This window comes from Nelusetta ayraudi, unplaced genomic scaffold (assembly GCF_046127955.1).
Source record: "Nelusetta ayraudi isolate G7.1 ecotype Tasmania unplaced genomic scaffold, CSIRO-AGI_Nayr_v1 ptg000075l, whole genome shotgun sequence".
NCBI classification, from domain to species: domain Eukaryota; kingdom Metazoa; phylum Chordata; class Actinopteri; order Tetraodontiformes; family Monacanthidae; genus Nelusetta; species Nelusetta ayraudi.
The window spans coordinates 1,411,247-1,428,407 of record NW_027466125.1 but is presented as its reverse complement, the minus strand read 5'-3'; the positions used below and the strand labels follow the sequence as shown (position 1 = coordinate 1,428,407).

At 46.0% G+C, this 17,161-nt stretch overlaps 1 protein-coding gene across 1 annotated transcript in view; it reads right to left on the bottom strand.

Annotated features, from left to right (window-relative positions):
- gpc4 (glypican 4) overlaps positions 1-14,061 on the bottom strand; it is a 32,642-nt gene extending 18,581 nt beyond the window's left edge. Inside the window, exon 1 of the mRNA XM_076043357.1 lies at positions 13,279-14,061. Within this exon, the coding sequence (XP_075899472.1) occupies positions 13,279-13,441 (163 nt within the window). The 5' untranslated portion in view covers positions 13,442-14,061. The remainder of the gene's footprint in view (positions 1-13,278) is intronic.
- Positions 14,062-17,161: the final 3,100 nt, after the last annotated feature.

The following is a 17,161-nucleotide window of genomic DNA, read 5'->3' as shown; positions in this document are numbered from 1 at the left end:
AGATCTGGCAGCTGTTCAGGGAACCGCAGACTGTTCCCTCAGGCCGCCGGGCCGCACATCATCCCGACAAACAAAACTCTGTCTTGTTCTTCACCTTCCCGATTCTAATTATCCACCTACTTCTTTTTTTTCCCCTCCAAAAATCAGGATATCAAAGCTTTCCAAGACAAGTTTGACCACGAATGAACTACCAACCCGGCAAGAAACGTCCTGACAACAAGAGTCGACTTTTCTCTGTCTTGCTGTTGATTTCTTAAGACAGAAGTTCCCCCGTTAAAACGCTGCCGCTCTTCGGCGGGTCATTAAGTCGTACAACCTGCTCTGGAATGCGAGAGGGTCAGCTTAAGATGTGTCCCGCCCTATTTAAGGTAAACTATGTGACGGCGGTGGTGGGCGGGTGACAGGGGGGAGCCGACAGAGGACGGAAACGAGTTAAACATTGGGAGAGCTGAACAACTTGAGTTGAGTTTGTGAGACTCGAATAACGTCTCCTGCCTTTTCCCGCACGGCTCCGCATTCTTTCAGTCGCTAATGACCTGAACACAAGGCTGGAGCCTGAACTGGTGCGAAGTCACATCCAGCAGGGGGAGGGAAAAAAAAAAAAAAGCAACTTTCAGCTCTAAGTGGAGGCCACTTATGAGAGTCACGCCTGTTCGTACTGAGCCGACGGAGGTTCGGCCCAACTCCCAAACCAACGCTAGGACAAGTTAAATGTGGTTTTTGGCCAAAGCAATAAATGCTTTTTCAGTTCTCCATCGTGTCGGGTGGGGGGTGGGGGGGCCTGAAATGTGTTGGCACGGGCTTCTAAATCCTGCCCAAGTGTTTTGACAACACGGCAGGCAGCGATGCCAGACGTGGTCTGAGAGTTTCACTGGGCCGAGGCTCGGCGTCTGCGCACACACACGCCAGAGAAATTCACTGAAAGACGGCACAGATGTCGTTATAATGGATGTTTTCGACAGAGCTTTTCAAAGGATGAAGATCTCTTTTTTGGGGGGAGAGGGCTGTAAATAAAATTAAAAAAAGAGGATGTCTCAGATATTAATGTTGACTGTCAACTGAAGGAAATCCCAGTGTTGGGACAGACACCTCCGTCTTTCCGTCAGCTAGCTGGAACACGACGCCCGCAGTGCCTTTCTCGACATGAAGCGAAGCCTTTCAAAGAGGCCGGGAGCAGTTTCAGTTTGGCTTGGCGCGATGGAGCCGAACCCCTCGAGACTCAGGTATCACACCGGTCGTCTGTCAAGCAGCGAACCAGAGCGTGAGGCTCTCGGCTCGGCGGTGAGGAAAAACTTTTCGCGGGGGTTGTTTGAAAGCGCGCCTCCGCCATTTGCAATGAAGCTGACTGCTTGGGTTTGTCTCCCAACGTGTTTTCTTTTTTTTTTTCCCCACATGAGCTCCGTCTGCAGATTCTTTCAGGGTCAGCAAATGATTTAGTTTCTCAAGAATGATCACAGTGGTGTTGAGCAGACGGACAAATAAACCAAAAGTAAAAAAAAAAAAAAAAAGGGGGGGGGGGATTGAGGTCACTGCGATCACACTTGATGATGACATAACAAAATCCACAGTTGCGCAATAAGTTCTCATTCCTGTAATCAGCAATGTTATTTACAATAGCGAGAAAACCATGTTAACCTTGACGATCTCTCTTTCCTTTTTTTTTAAACTTCTTTTCATAGCCAAAAAAAAAAAAAAAAAGGAATTTCCCCCCCCCCCCCCCCCAGATTGTGTCACATGGAGTTCAAATTCTAGTTTTGCATCGTTATGTCACACAGCAGGCAGCCAGCGGCGCGAGAAAGTCATACCCCCACCCCTGGCATTAATTCATAAAACTTATGATAATTTGGACCGCGATTCAGCCCCCCCCCCCCCCTGTTTTGGGGGAGTTTCATGTGAATGAACAATCAAAGGGAGCAAAAGTAACATCCATAAATAATAGGATTTAGCACCAGGAGGAAGCTGCTTAGCGGTGGCGAGCTCAGAGGAAACACTTGCCGTCGCTTCTGACACAGGAGATTTACTTCTACTCAGAAACAATACAATACTCACCATCCGTTTATGAGGCAGGAAGTTTTGGTTTAGCGGAAAGATAAAAAAAAAAAAAGAAAAAAGGAGAGAGAAAAAAAACTCTCTGGAGGGAGCAGTTTCAGCTCGGCGGCCAGCCACAGGGCTTTGGATAATGTCAGTGTAAAATAATGTTTCTTTAAATAAATCTGGAATTAGAATCTTCCTATGGCAGCTGTCAAAACAGCCCAAAGGCCAAAATTTGCTTGTCACATGGTACGAGTGCGGCGGGAGCGAGAGACGACGTCTGCTGCCGCAAGTCCACAAATCATCCGCTGCTTTTTCAACTGCACAAAAAAACAAAACAAAAACCACAGCGGGAACTCACTTGATCGTTTGGTTTCTGAACTTTCACGCTCAACGACCGCTTGTGTTTTTGTCTGATTTGTTAACCAGGTCCCACACGGCCGTCCCAGCACATAAAACACACGGGGGGGTGGGATCCATAAATCTGCGTCCACCTTTTGATGACCAAACCAGCCGGAGCCTCCGGCCAATTAAAACTCTCTCTCATTTGTGAGCATTCCAAAATGCTGTCATCCATGAACATTTTACCCAGAAGCCCCCGGGTGGGTGGGGGTGTGTGAGGGGATACCACTACACTGGGCCCCGGCCTCTTGCTCAGTCTGCTTCCCCTCTCTTCCCCTCTCCTCTCCGGCTTTGTCTGGCCACACAAAAGCTCCCTGCCTGCACCACTTCCCAGGTCAATGCTCCGTCAGGCCTCCGACTCGCTGCGGGCCGGCCGGCCGGCCCACGGGCCCGTCCAACAAAGTCACACAGTGCAAATTCCATCCGCCGAGGCTTCTCTCTGAAGTCTCACCTGGGGCACAATTTCATGAAATCGTTGGTGGGCGAAACATATCGAACAAAAAAGATTTTTTTAAAATCTGATTGGCTTGTTTGACTCCTTAACCTTTTCCTTTTCCTACAGCGCACGGTAGGTGCGACTCCCGTGGCTCACAGTCATAGTGAAATTTAGGAAGGAAGTCACTTTATTTATCAGCTAAAAAAAAAGAAAAGGAAATGACTATTCTGTGTAATGTGTAATGAGATTATGTGGATCAGTGGTTCCCAAGTGGTGGAGTCTCAGGATCCGCATTTTTTTTTCCACATCATGAAGTCACAACGCAAATTTATTCCACTAAAAAAAAACAAAAAAAACGCTAGCCCACTTTCTATCATGTCGAGTCAATTAATGATTAAAAATCAGTGAATTGAATTGTGTGTCCTGCAAAATAAATGGCCAACATTTTCTCTGTAAATACATATATTTTAAAATCCTGCCCACAAAGCCACGACCCACTTTTGTGTCCCGACCCACCAGTTGACAAACACTGATATAGAGAATTTTAAATCCAAAAACTTTAATGGTGTGCAAAGGACAATGAGGGAGGGAGGAAGAAATAAAGAAGAAACAAAAGTGGGATGAACGAGTAAGCTTAGAAGGCCTCTGAGGTCATTCATCTAAACAAGCTGATGTGCTTTCTGTTGTAATTAGTCAAGACGCAACAACACACAACAAAGGGCGGGATTAGAGTTATTTCACCACAGCACCGGGAGACATTTTTCCTTGCACGGTAAATGTTTGCTCCGCGGACAAGCAATGAGGTCAGGAAATATACAAACAGAGTGGCGAGCAATTAAGCTCGTAAAAAAACGAAAAGGTCAAAAGCGACACTTGAGTAAATCCTCCCAGTCTGACACGGAGAAAGAGCCGCGGGCCAAAATCTGTCTGAATGCACTTACGGGGAGCTCACGCTTCTCGACGGCAACAACAAAAAGAAAACCATTTGTTTTTAGAGCAGACATGAGTCATTTTCATAGTTTATACTTTCTGCGGGCAAACACAGCGGCCACTAGTGGCGGCTGACTGGCTGTGCGGCTGAATGTGTAATAGAAGCGCCAGGACGTTAAAGAGTGGTGGAAAAACGTGCGACAGCGACTTCAGAGGAATTCCTTCCCGCCGTCAGCGACAGGGCGAGCGACAGGACGGCCAATGATTCACCCGAATGACGGCACTAATCTCTCACCCTGCCCTCGTCTCTCTCTCTCCTTCTCCTACTCCCTCTCTCTCTCTCTCTCTCTCTCACATTATGAGCCCGTTGATGAGTTGCAGGGCTCCAGCGTTTGATCAAATGCTCTGACTGCAAATTCCACCTGGGCAGACACTCTTTTTTTCCTCTGTGCGTGTGTGTGTGTGTGTGTGTGCGTGTGTGCGTGTGTGTGTGTGTGTGTGTTTCCATCGAGTAAAGTAGCTAGCGAGAAGTTTCATATGATATATAGGATTTTTCTAGGACCGATGAAAACAGTAGGACAAGTCACAGCAAAGCAGAATTCTCTAAAAGAGAGACGAGATGATGACGACGACGACGGCGACGAAGGGGAGGAGGAAGAAAGAAAAAAAAAAAGACAAGTGAGGCACAAAAGGCCTTCCTGGCTCGTCCCTCTGCACCGGGCCTCAGTCGTTTTCAGTGACTCACGGCGCGCAAATGAAAACAGCCTTTTAAAAGGAGGAGATGAAAACCAGCTATCTCGCCCCTTCCACTCCTCTACTTGAGGCCAAGTGCTGTCAGTGCAATGCCATGCTGTCCAAACTACCGAGGAACCGGCAAGTAGGTCATCCTGATGGAGGGAACCGCCCACTGACAAAGGCTGGTCTTATCAATAATCAGCAGAGGTCACGTGTATGATTATTACTAGTGTTAGTGTTAAATCATCCTTCACGCAAAGATACACCCATACGGTGACGATAGAGCGATACAGCAGTTTGAATTATACATTATTACACATCCCAAAAACTTCTTCTGCTTTGGATTCAAGGTGGAGAATTTAAAACAAAACATTCCTTCGGGCCTCTCTGGAGCTCTGAAACGGCTCGACGCGTATAAAACAGTACGTGTGGTTGCTGCCAGTAAACGGAGACGATCCCCTCCAGAGGACAGCCAGCGCTCCGTCCCACAATGTTTACAACAGACAGCCAACCAACAGCTGAAGTCCAGCAGATGTTGAGGCAGGATAGGGGGCCTGGCAGAGTAGCACCTCTTCCCCTCCTCCTCCTCCTCCTCTTCCTCCTCCTCCTCCTCCTCCTCCTCCACCAACTCCTAGCCCCAACACCAGCGGCAGGACCCCAGGAAGAATTAGGTCAGGTATAAGATCAGGTTCCTGGGCGCTCCAAAGCCGCAGCGAGGCAACAAAGATTCTGATGTACCTGTCGGGACCTTAAGAAACTGGACACCAGCGGAGGCGGTGGGAAGAGGAGCAGAGTCACAGGGGGCGAGGAAGGATGAAAATCAAGAGCAAAGTGTCCTGAACAGCAGCGAGCGGTGGCAGCAGCAGTCCACCTCCTGATGTCATGCAGAACAGGGTCACACCCACTTTCAAGGTGTTGAATATCACTTCTTCATAAAACCAGATTCGATAATAAGAAAAAGAAATAAAAGTGACCAAATCATTTGCAGCTTTTCAGCACTGGAGCCATTTTTCTCACTCCATCTATCCATCCATCCATCACTTCACTTCACAGCCCCCAAAAGGCAGCAGGAACTCTTGCCATGGTTACGCTACTTATAAATATATTGAGTTTGGACCACCAGCCTTTTACCACGTCCACTCGTCAGCAGCATGAAGCAGCCAAACCCCAAGACAGATTTCTAGGTTTTTTTTTCCTTTCGATGGACTTTTGAAAACCAAAGAATAAAAATAACAGCAATTAAATTTGATACATAAAAAAGCTAAATCCAGGCTGGAGCAGCACACTGAGGGAAGGAGGGTGGAGGGAGGGGAAGGTAAATATTAAGAAGACCCCTTAAAGCCGAGTGCAGCGCGCAGAAGTGGAGCTGAGTGAGTGTTGGGCCTCGTTGGAGGCCTTGGGAGTAATTAGCAGGGATTACAACTCCGCTGGCCTGCGCCCAGCAGTGGGCTTTCAGCCCCGACGCCAAGGCTTTGCTCAGTGTTGCACCACGTCACCACCACGGGGGCCTCCAACAACGTCACGCAAATCAAAAAAATAAATAAAAAATAAAAAAAAATATATACATATATATATATGTATATATATATATATATATATATATATATATATATATATATATATATATATATATATATATGTATATAAAAAAACACTGAGCAGGCCACAGTCTTGCTGAGGCTTCACAGGGACTCAAATAACCTTTGATTTACACCTCACATCATAACTGTGCCCAGATGAGTTGCAGTAGTGAATGAAGTGATGGAGGAAGTGGGGGGTTGGCTGGGAGGGTGGGGTGGAGGGGTTGCAGCGTCACACACTCACACACTCCTCCACCCTGCAGTTCTGGGATCACAGCCTGCAGACCTCAGCCACGCTCCTCACAGCTGTCTGAGCGACACCAGCAGCGAGGTGACCAACACAAAGGAGACGCAGCGAGTCTCACATATCAGAGGGACGAGTCAGGGGAGAGAAATACACCACTAAGCAGCAACTGCACAAAACTGGTTGTGCGTGTGGGGGTGCACTGGGAGGGTAAAGCAGAGTGGTGCTGGTAGTGGGAATTCCGGGAGTAGGCGTTATATAACACAACACAAGCGTCGGAACTTTGGTAACCAAAAAAAGGGGGGTGGGTGAAAAAACAACAACAACAAATTGCAGCGAAGTGTGAGATAGAAAAGAGGGTGGATGGGGAAATAAAAACAGGGGGAAAATGTGAGTTGACACCTTCTGAGGCTCAAAGACTGAATAAATGCTGGTGAGCAGCAAAGGAAAGAAGGAAATGGACCAGTGTGTCAACTGATCGATGGGAAGAAAAACAGAGTGTTACAACTGGAAATGAAGATGTTTGACTTGGAGGTGGTGGTGGTGGGGTTCCCAAAATATGAGATCAACATAACAATAAATAATAATAATTATGGCAAGTATAACGTGTTCTCCGTGCCATATTCCAGTCAGAGTCCAGAGGGGGTATTCATAAGCAATAATGTTGCAAGCTGCTTTAAACAGCTGCCACAGAAGAATTACAGAAAGAAAACTAGCAAACTGAAGACCAGGCGACTGCTAAAGAGATCAGCGAGTCTGGAACTGGTCGACATTTTCACAATTAACAGAAGGGCAGCAAGGAGCTGAGGCTTCTCACTGGCAAAGAAGATGTCACATTGCTCCTGACCGGCTTCGAGGCAGAACTTAGTTAAACATTGTGAACATTAGGGAGAGCTTTAGGAGCTTGTTCTTGTTCTTCTTCTTCTTCTTCTCAAAGCCTGCGCTAACAGCTAGCTTGTATTCTGTCAGGACACATCCGCGCGCCCACACAGATTACTAAGAGCAGCGTGCTGTGCGCACATGCCTGCACGGCTGAACATCGATGAGTCACAGTGTTGCTCTCTCTGGCTCCCAGTTACCTTCCCAGATTCCCCGCCGGGCGTGAGTCTGACACATTATCAGTGTTACTCTGCGGGCCGCCGCTCCTCCGGGACGCTCACTCTCTCACTCACTTCAACTCAACTCGTCCTCAGTGTATATATATAAAACTCTTTCTATTCGCTCAAATCCCACCATCACACTCAACCCCTCCAGCTCTCCCTTTGTTGCCGTGTGTTCCCAGCTCCAGGGCTCCCTATATGCAGGTCTTGGTGGTCTGGTGAGGAATGTAGTGGGGGGGTGAAGAGGGGCATGGGGGGGTTGTTGCAAAGGCAGGCATGCAGGCCTAAAAAAAAAAAAGCTGGGGGGGTGGGAGAGCTCAATTGTTCCCACACACATCATCCACCCCCCACTGATCTGTCGCTCACTTGACCATTTGGGGGGCAGAGCAAAGGATGCAGAGGGGGAGAGGGAGAGGGAAGGAGAGAGAGAGAGAGAGAGAGAGAGCGAGAGAGAGATGGAATTAGAGACACTCAGAGTCGACACACTATTGCTATTGAAGCGATGCAACAGTCGCAGCATACTAAGCGAGTGGAGTTGGGAAACTTCACATTCCACAGAGCTCTGGGTTTGAGAAAAGCAAAAAGCAAAAGGAATGGTAACCAACTACTCTTTCAATTCATGAGCCCAGACTGGATCAGGCTAGACTGGAGTAACAGAGAGCCAGTTCTAACCCTGGTCTGGGACTCCTGTTGTGCAAGGTAGGCACCTGCTTTTGGAAGGCGCTGCTGTGAGGAACTGCATCGTTTACAGGAGAACGGAGAGAGATAGAGAGAGATGGAGGAATAGAAAGAGAGATGCGAGTGATGAGTGGCTGCATGGGCACGTGCTGCTGTCACCCTCTTCCACTTCCTCCCCGAGACAAATCTACGCCGAGCACTTCCTTGAGGGCAGACGTTTCACTGTTCACCACTTCCTGCCAGTTCATTCACTTTGTTCTCAAAAGACTCCTGAAGACTTGTGAAGTCACACCACACTGATATATACCATATAAAAACACACTTGTCTTGTAAATAAGTACAAACTGATAGATTTCAACTTTTTTAAAAGAGACCTCATGGCTGTTTTAAAATAAGGAAGCTTGGAACTAAAGCTTAGAGGTTTAATGACCCTTCTATGTGTGTGTAATATAAGCTAACCCGCAAGAAAGTGGAGGTAGGTGATGATGAAAGGAAGGCTGACCTTTCCTTTTTTGGATTCAACTAATAAGACTGGTATGTCCAAACAGAAAGAAAGAAGGAAAGAAGGGGGGAAAAAAAACTTTTCATTTTTGATTTTCACACAAAGGCATTTAAGGCGAGGGGGGAAAAATATGCGCTTGGCTGTTTTTAAAGCAAGCAGCTTTGAAGCTCCATCCCTAAGTACAGAAATGTTATCAGAGATTAGGAGTTCACGCTCGGCCTTTAACACAGGACGTTTACTTTAACTTAACGCACACATTTCCCTCATTTTCCCTCCAAATCCGTCTTTGATATTAATGTTTGTGCAAGTTGTTTCATTTGGGACGGAGTGAAACAACTCGCAGCAACCACACAGCAGCCCTTAAACCTCGGCTCGGATCGGTCTTAGCTGCGACTGATTTTCAACATTTCTTAGATCCATATCTGCAGTTTTCAGTGGAAACTTGCCATCTTGTTCTTTTACACTGATGCAAAACGGTGACTTAGTGTTTAATCATAAGCTATATCTCACTGTTCCAATAGTGACAGCTTATCATGCATTAGTGCTGCAGTTGGCTGTGATCACACCTGTGGACTTTCAAAATACTGCATGTTGACATCTGAACTTGAAAATAGTAACAAGTAATTACCAGGAGAAATATATTAAAATTCACCAGGTCTTATGATATTGAAAATACTATGTATAACAAATGACATAAATGTTGCACTAATTGTTCTTTTCTCTTTCGACTTACATTTTTCCACTTTCATACTCAATGTTTGCTGTATCACTGCGGACCCTTGAACACAATTTCAAGTCTGTGTGTGTGTGTGTGTGTGCGTGTGTGTTACACATATTGCAGATTGACACTCAAGCTACCTTGACCCTTGAAAACTTCATTCATAGTCATCATTGCCTTTCGACTCTGGACCTTTGAAAGGAAGCAAGGTTCAATACAAAAATATAGAGCAAATCATCTAAAGTTAATGCACCAATTACAATACGTAAGAGCTCATTTATATTTGGCATTGCACTTGCTTTTGCACAAACAGGTGTCCAAAGATTCAGAACCAGTCACTTCTAACTGGAAACTAACCTACACCACAGAGCACCGTATCATAGCATTTGCCAGTGACAGGAGAAACAGCAAGCCGTTTGAGTTTCAAGGGGTTGACTTTGAAACCGAAGAGCGAGTCTTGGCTGACCGATTAATTTGTTAATTGTTAAAGGTTCATTTTAGATACCGTATCACAGTTAAGTGGAGCTGAATCACTGGCATACTGGCCTTTGAGCTATGAAAACCTTCCACACAAGCTCTGGTTCTCTACTCTTATCTTATCTGCTGAATGTTAAGGCAATAGCACAACCCGTTAGTTTGCAAACGGTGGGAACGCAGAGTTAGGAAGCCACCGGCTTTGTGGCAAAGAGACCCCACAATGCCGGCGTCTCGATCTTAAGAGACGCAGGCTGACATGCTGAGGTCATCACGCTTTGAGTTTCAGGCCGAGGTAAGCAAGGTACGCTCCTTGTTCTTCGGGGGAGGAAAAACGACCCCTCGGCCTCTTTGATCTCCTCCATTGTCCCATACCTGAAGCATGACATCAAGCCTGGCTGCTGGAATAAACCAAAACAGATTGTGCTTGAGGAGCTGTGAACAGGAGGAAGTGCAGCGCTCCAGCCCTGGTGACAAGTAGCCTTTGACATGGCAGATTCCGATCTGCTCAGTGTTGACTGCTGCGCTCTCCGGCCGAGCTCAAAGAGCCGCTCCGTGTTCCGAGCTGTGCAGCAGCACTTAGCAGACATCTCTCAACATTTGTCATGATGTCAAATATAGGTGTTCACAGAAAGAAAAACGACCTACTGGCTGCAGAGAAACAGTCCCAATAGTAGCGAATCCATCAGTTGCTGTCGGTGTGATTACTCTCGGCATTCATCTGACATCATTTATTTACTCATTTATCTTTGCTTATTTTTACATCTTAGTGATTTACTTTTGCACAGGAATTCCTATCCAGCCCAGAAGTGAGGTCATACGCCGCTTCCATGTGATAAATGAGCGCTATCAAGAAAGGGCTGACCAAATTTTTTTGGTTCTGTCACATTTGGAGCAATATTGGTTTGTATTTTTGGTCACATTTACTAACTTCCACTCCACCATACACACACATTGAGGAACTAAATCTTGCTCAGACTTTCAGATTTGGCTTCTACTCAAACCCGGGGAAGTTTTAAACGGTACCACACATTCTTATCTCTGTGCCACACAGTGTTTGCGGCTAAAAAAAGAAGATTTTAAATTTAAATTCTGCAGCCCTCAATAATGCTCATATTTCCCCAGTCTGACTCACGATGAATGCATCAAAGGAGGTAAACATGTCAAATCCTGCTTCAACTGGCACGGATACTGTATAATTTCCAAAGAATGCCTTCGACCCAACACAAGTCTGCATGGCTTTGGTTAAACTCAAAAGAGCTGAATATCTAAGCAAAAAAACACTAAGCTGCCAGACTCCCGGGGTGCAACAAAAATCTATTTCTCACTTCTGCAAACCCCAAAACATACTTTGACCTAAAAAATTTGAACCATTAATAGCACATTTGCAAACGATATGGTTGAAACCTTGTACCGAGCTGGCCTTGTACAGTCTGCATTACGAGAGACAATTAATGTTCAGAGTCTCAAGTGTCACATAAACTAACGAGACGGAGGCGCACAAGTGGAGCCATTTTCCCAGCAGCAACACGTAAGCCGGAAGATTGAGTCAGTGTTCTACCTTCAGCAGACCGCAAACTCTCCTGAATGACCATGGACCTTGTTTCTTTCTATGGATCAATTATCTCAGTTTCTTTCAATGACAAAGAACGGCTCGCTGAAGTTGCCTCTGTCTAAGGCCTCGACATACATCAGGAATCCATTGTAAAGGAAAAGGGGGCACGCGTGTGTATGGGACACAAACCTGCTCAATAAAAGTGCCTTCATTCAGAAGAATCCTGCCTTTAAAAAAAACCTAGAGAGATCCGAGACAATTCAGTCTGACCGCTGCAGACATGTTGGGCCACTCTCAATGACATTTAGCATCACAAAGGCATACAGGCAGAAAACAAAGGGGATGTATAGGATCGGGGGAAAGTTTCAGCTCTCTCTGACAGTCACACACAGCTTGTAGTGAAAAGAGAGATCGGCCCTCTAAGATAAAGCAACAGTCTAAACCTTCCATTGGCACCAAGAGCCGGTTAAATAAACACATAAAACACAGATTCCACTACTTTAAAGAGAACAAGGTCCTGAAAACAGCAGTTACAATTACCTACTTCTATAATTAAATGAGAAATTCAAGCTGAGGTCACTGCAAAGAACTGGCAGCCTTTGCAGAACAAAATTCTTGGGTCTGAATCAGTGTGTGTGTGTGTGTGTGTGTGTGTGTGTGTGTGTGTGTGTGTGTGTGTGTGTGTGTGTGTGTTCATTTAACTGCTCTTAAATGAAAAGGGAATGAGAGAAGGGAGGGATTTAAAGTATGCAGGGCACACTGGAATTTCAACCACCAACCCCCCTCCCCAGTTCCTCTGAAGACTTCACTGTAAAATCCCCCCACCCACTCAACCCCCGGTTTACCATCACTTGGACTTAACTGATGATTAGTTTAATTGATTTGACTTCTCACCTTTGTCTGATTATTACCTGACGCGAGCCATACACTGCCAAAGCAGTCATCGACGTGGACTGGACTGGACTGGACTAGACTAGACTAGATTGGGTTTGGGAAATCTGGGGAGGCGGGGGGTGGGGGTGGCGGTGGCTGATGTAGACATGCAACACGTGCCTACACACACAGCATGTTGAAAAACCACAAAAATCAGACTAAACCAGGGAGGAAAAACATCCGCAAGAACCTTGTCCACGGCTCACAGGACTGTTTACTAAACCAGCAGAGGCTGCCTGCGCTCCACAGTCAATGGAGCCTCCACTAAGGAAGCTTGGAAATAAACACAGGCCTGTTCCTCTTTCAGTGGGGAGCTGAGTTGGTGTGTTGATTATACCTCTTTATTGTTATGAATTACCTCCAAGTATTTCCTAAACGGGGACTATATTTATCCAGTGGTGCGGTGGAGGCTTTTTCCAGAGGGCCATTTCCAGCAAATATTTTACCCCCAAAACCGTAGGACTACAGTGAAACGTTTTAAAACAGGAATAAAGGTGTGTGCAGTGCTGTGTGCTTGAATGGGTTAGCACACTAGCCTTGACTGAGGGACAAATGTACATTTTAACCACAAAAAAACTGGCACATTTACAAGTTGTTTGCCATATGTATATTTCTTTAACTGTACTGGATTTGAGAAAATTGCCTCTACAAGAAAAACGCATCTGGACAGGCTCGTAAGAATCATATTTTCTATCAGGTTGTGTCTGTCTGTTATATAATTTCAGACAAACGAAGAAAAAACGCTTTAGGACACTTCTCCAATTATAGCTACACTGGCGGTGCTAGCTAAAAACTTCTCATTAGCTTCAGGACCACCAGGAAAGTTGTGTGTGTGTGTGTGTGTGTGTGTGGGGGGGGGGTCCCTTGTCCCCCACTTTAGTAACAACTGTGCTGAACATAGTCATGTAGACTGAAACAAGTCATAAATATTTCATTCAAAGTTGTTCTCGTTGTACTCACCGTTAACTCCTTTGTTGGGGACGTCGTTGATGTTGAAGCCCTTGGAGCTGTACGCTGCCCGAACTTCGTTGCAGTTTTTCAACTTTTGCTCCGCGGTCCCCGAAACAGCCAGCGCGACAACTACCAGCGGGCAAACTATACACAACACCAGCAGCGTCTTCATGTTGCGTCAGTCGACAAATACTAACAAATAAAATTTTAAAACTAAGGAAAAAAAACCGAGGGGGGGAAAAAGCTCAGGTTTGGCGTTAAGCTAGGATGAAGTTTGCTGCTCGTGTCCCTCGGCGAGTTTCCTCATGGAGACGCGCTGATTTGTTCAGCTCAACAGATACTTCATTCAAAGCTGCCCCGAAACTAATCTCAGGGAACTAAAACATGGAACAGACTTTGAAAAAAAGTAAGATTTAAAAATCGCCTCGACCACTAGTTTAAAACAAAACAAACAAAAAAAAAAAATCAGGTGCTTCTTGTGAGTGTCGAGTTCCAGACTCGGTTTGGGTAAAAATCAGCAAAGCGATTTAAGAAGGAAAAAAAACTGTCCGACGAACGGGGGGAAAAAAAACCAAACTTGTTTTTAAAACTAAACCTGTCGCTCCGCGGCTTCGACCAGAGGAATAAACCAACACGGGATATGAGAAACAGTCTTCAAAGCGCAATTCTTCTTCTTCTGCGTCTCCTTCTTCGTTTTTCCCGTTCTTTTCCAACTTGTGAAGGCCGTGATTTGTGTGCAGGAGAACTGGACGCTGCCGGGCTGACTGGCTGGCTGCTTGCGAGTCGAACTGGGATCCAGATGCGAAAAAAGGAAAAGGAAAAAAAAACAAAACCCTGGTGGACACTCGGCGAGAGAGCGCAAGTTCCGGGGGGCGGGCGAGGGAGGGGTTGGAGTGAAGGGGGGTGGGGGGGGGGGGGTGACAAAGACCTGGAAAACAAGAACACCAGGGGTGGAGCATGGAGCAGGGACTTTGAAAGGCCCGGGCAGGTCGGTGTCCTTCCCACAGCGTCTAGACGACGAGCCGGTAACCGAGCTGGAAAAATCAGGAGTGGGACTCTCAGGGTGGAGCTGCTGCTGCTGACACTGTTACTGGTTCTCAGGACTGGGACAGGAAACAGCAGATAACCGAGGGGGGGTTGAGCCTCTGACAATCACAAATCTCTGTAACGGCAGACCCTGGTTTGACCCAGGATGGAAAAAGCTTTGATTGTCTGTTTATACAGTTGGTGTGGAGAAGGTAACGGTTTTGTGCTACGATCCTTTTGACTTGATCGTACTTGCTGTTGGGTTTCTCCCAGCTTCCCAACTCTATTAAAAAAGATAAACTAATTAGTGGTAATTAAGATATTTCTTCCTCTTCTTGTTCTTCTGCGACTGCTGCAGGCTCTTTTGTGTAAACCTGCTGGATCCTTATAAGTCAGTATCCAGGCGAAACAAAAGGCTTGTTTATGATGAAAAATATAGCAACGGCATGTGACTCACCAGTCACGACTTTTGTTCAAAGTGTCTTTTATGAGAATGGTTCAAATGAGGAGCTGGCGTGTGCAGTATTGAAAACTGCTCTCTTAGAGAAACTTAACAGCCCCGCTGGTTCCAAAACTTTAGATGAAAGATCCTCTTTGGCTGATCTCACAATCAGTATGTATTCTAAATGACAAGTCTGTTTCTAACACAAACACAGGTCACCGGGCTGTGAGCCGTTAGGGACCAGCGGGCTCAGCTATGTTTCTAATATGCAGCTGCTAGTCATAAAGTACGGCCAGTGTTATAAACCTACAGTAAACAGTTTGCTGGAAGCGTGAGGCGGCGGTGCTTTTTTATTTTCAAGTGGACTGGGACGATATAAACTTGGAAAGTTTGAAAAACTGTCAAAAATAGCAGCATAGATTTCAAAACAAGCTTCCTAATCCCACAGTGCAAAATCATGGTAAGGACGTTTTGGTTTTTTGGCAAAAAAAAAGAAAACCGAAACAAAAAAAAAACATAAAACAAAGAACCATGAGGCCAACCCATTGTTGTGGTTCAGATTGCTCAGAGCTCTGGAGAACACATGAAAGATTGTGCCGAAAGATCCCTCATAGATAAATGTCAAGGGTTAGGTGGTGGGGGATTGGGGTGGAGCGGGGGAGGGGGGGGGGCAAAAACTGTCCCTCAGAACAAGAAGAGTCAACTTTCAAACCAAAACTTCTCATCACATTGAATCTATGACTCTTTCCCTGTGTGCACGTGTTCCTTTGTTTCCTCTATTGATGAACACATTTTGTAAATGTTTAAGATCACCTGCACTGATGTTTCAAAGTCCACCACAATTCAATACACTGAGGCCACAATCTTGCACATCACGGTTTTCGTCAGTCTGTATTCTGATCTTTGTCCTCACTCTGAAACCAACCCCGTAAGAAAGTTTTTTTTTCTGCTAAGAGCTTTTACACTACATTAGAGGAAATATCCTCTTATGTTTTGCCAATGCCACAAGATTTAGGATTCAAATATTTATTTGTCACATGTCACGTTTCATGGCAGTGAAATGTCGGTGTGGCAGAACCTGACGTGATTGTGCATACGAGGAATAGAGAAAGTGTAAAAAAAAAAGAGAAGAAGTGCAAGTTAGATTTAAGCAAGTACAGATAAAAGTCATACACACGCACACTCAAGTCACATAAGTCAGCACAGTCTCATAAAAACCCATTCAAAATGTCGAAATGATAATTTCATAGATTGATGCATATTGTCATGTACCGAAATTCGTCCATCAAAAAAAAAAGAAGTCATAATAGTATCACTTTTTGCCCCCCCGTGTTTGAAACAAGCCTGGACTTGTAGGGGTGCTTCTGTGTGCGAGTCTGTCCATGTGTGTGCGCACGAGTGTGTGTGTGTGTGTGTGTGTGTGTGTGTGTGTGTGTGTGTGTGTGTGTGTGTGTGTGTGTATAAGGGGGTCGGCTGGATGGGGTTGCACTCAGCAAAATGACATTCCTCCTTTTGTGTCCACATTCCTCAGGCGGCTCCATTCATTCTGTGTGACTGCGGCGGGCGGCTGCAGGGGGAAGCCAGCGGTTGCTGAGGAGCGGGAGGAGGATGCTGGAGCTGTGCGCCTGGGAGAGCGTGGGCCAGGCACTCAGCTCAATGGGGGCAACAAAAGGTACGAAAATGGTCCAGTGCCATGGTAATTAGACATGAATGAGCTTTGAACGACGTGACATGTCTCAAGGCCTTTCTCAGTAGCAGGAGGAGGAGGAGGAATGAGGAATTTCCAACATCCAGCTTGGTTAAAAAAAAAAAAAAAATGGGACCTCACTCGGGAAGCCCATACACACCCCCGAAGCCAAGAGTTATATTGTCATTTTAATTCATGTGAGCACTGTTTGGTGACCCTAACCAAGCTTATTTAGGCATTCCGAGCCCAAACATCTTTGTGCCAGCATGAAAATAGTAGTGAAACACATTATTATCAACGAGTCACTCACTGGGCTTGTATGTAACAGCTCCTGATGGTCGGCCCATTCCCACTGTCCTGCTGACTAATATCAAATTGACCTCTCACTCTGTGATGCGTGCCGTTTCAATCGTCGCCCCCCCAATATATTACCCTAAGAAAACACATGAGCTCTGCATTTCAATGGGCCCCCGTTTGCGCATTCCCCAGCCCCGCATTAGCATTCAAAGTACACCAGCGCCGCCACCGCTGCCACCACCCCCGACCTGGGCCAGTTGCTGCTCTCCCCAGCAGCCCATCGTTTGCTCATCTCCCAATAATCGGCCACCTCTTTTCCATTTTAAAAGCCACAATCCAGTTTGGGAGAGAAAAGCCCAGCTGGATAACAATGGTTTTTTATCTCAATCATTCTGCGGAGCCCTGCGTGGGTGTGAAAAGTTACAGCAGAAAGCCATGGA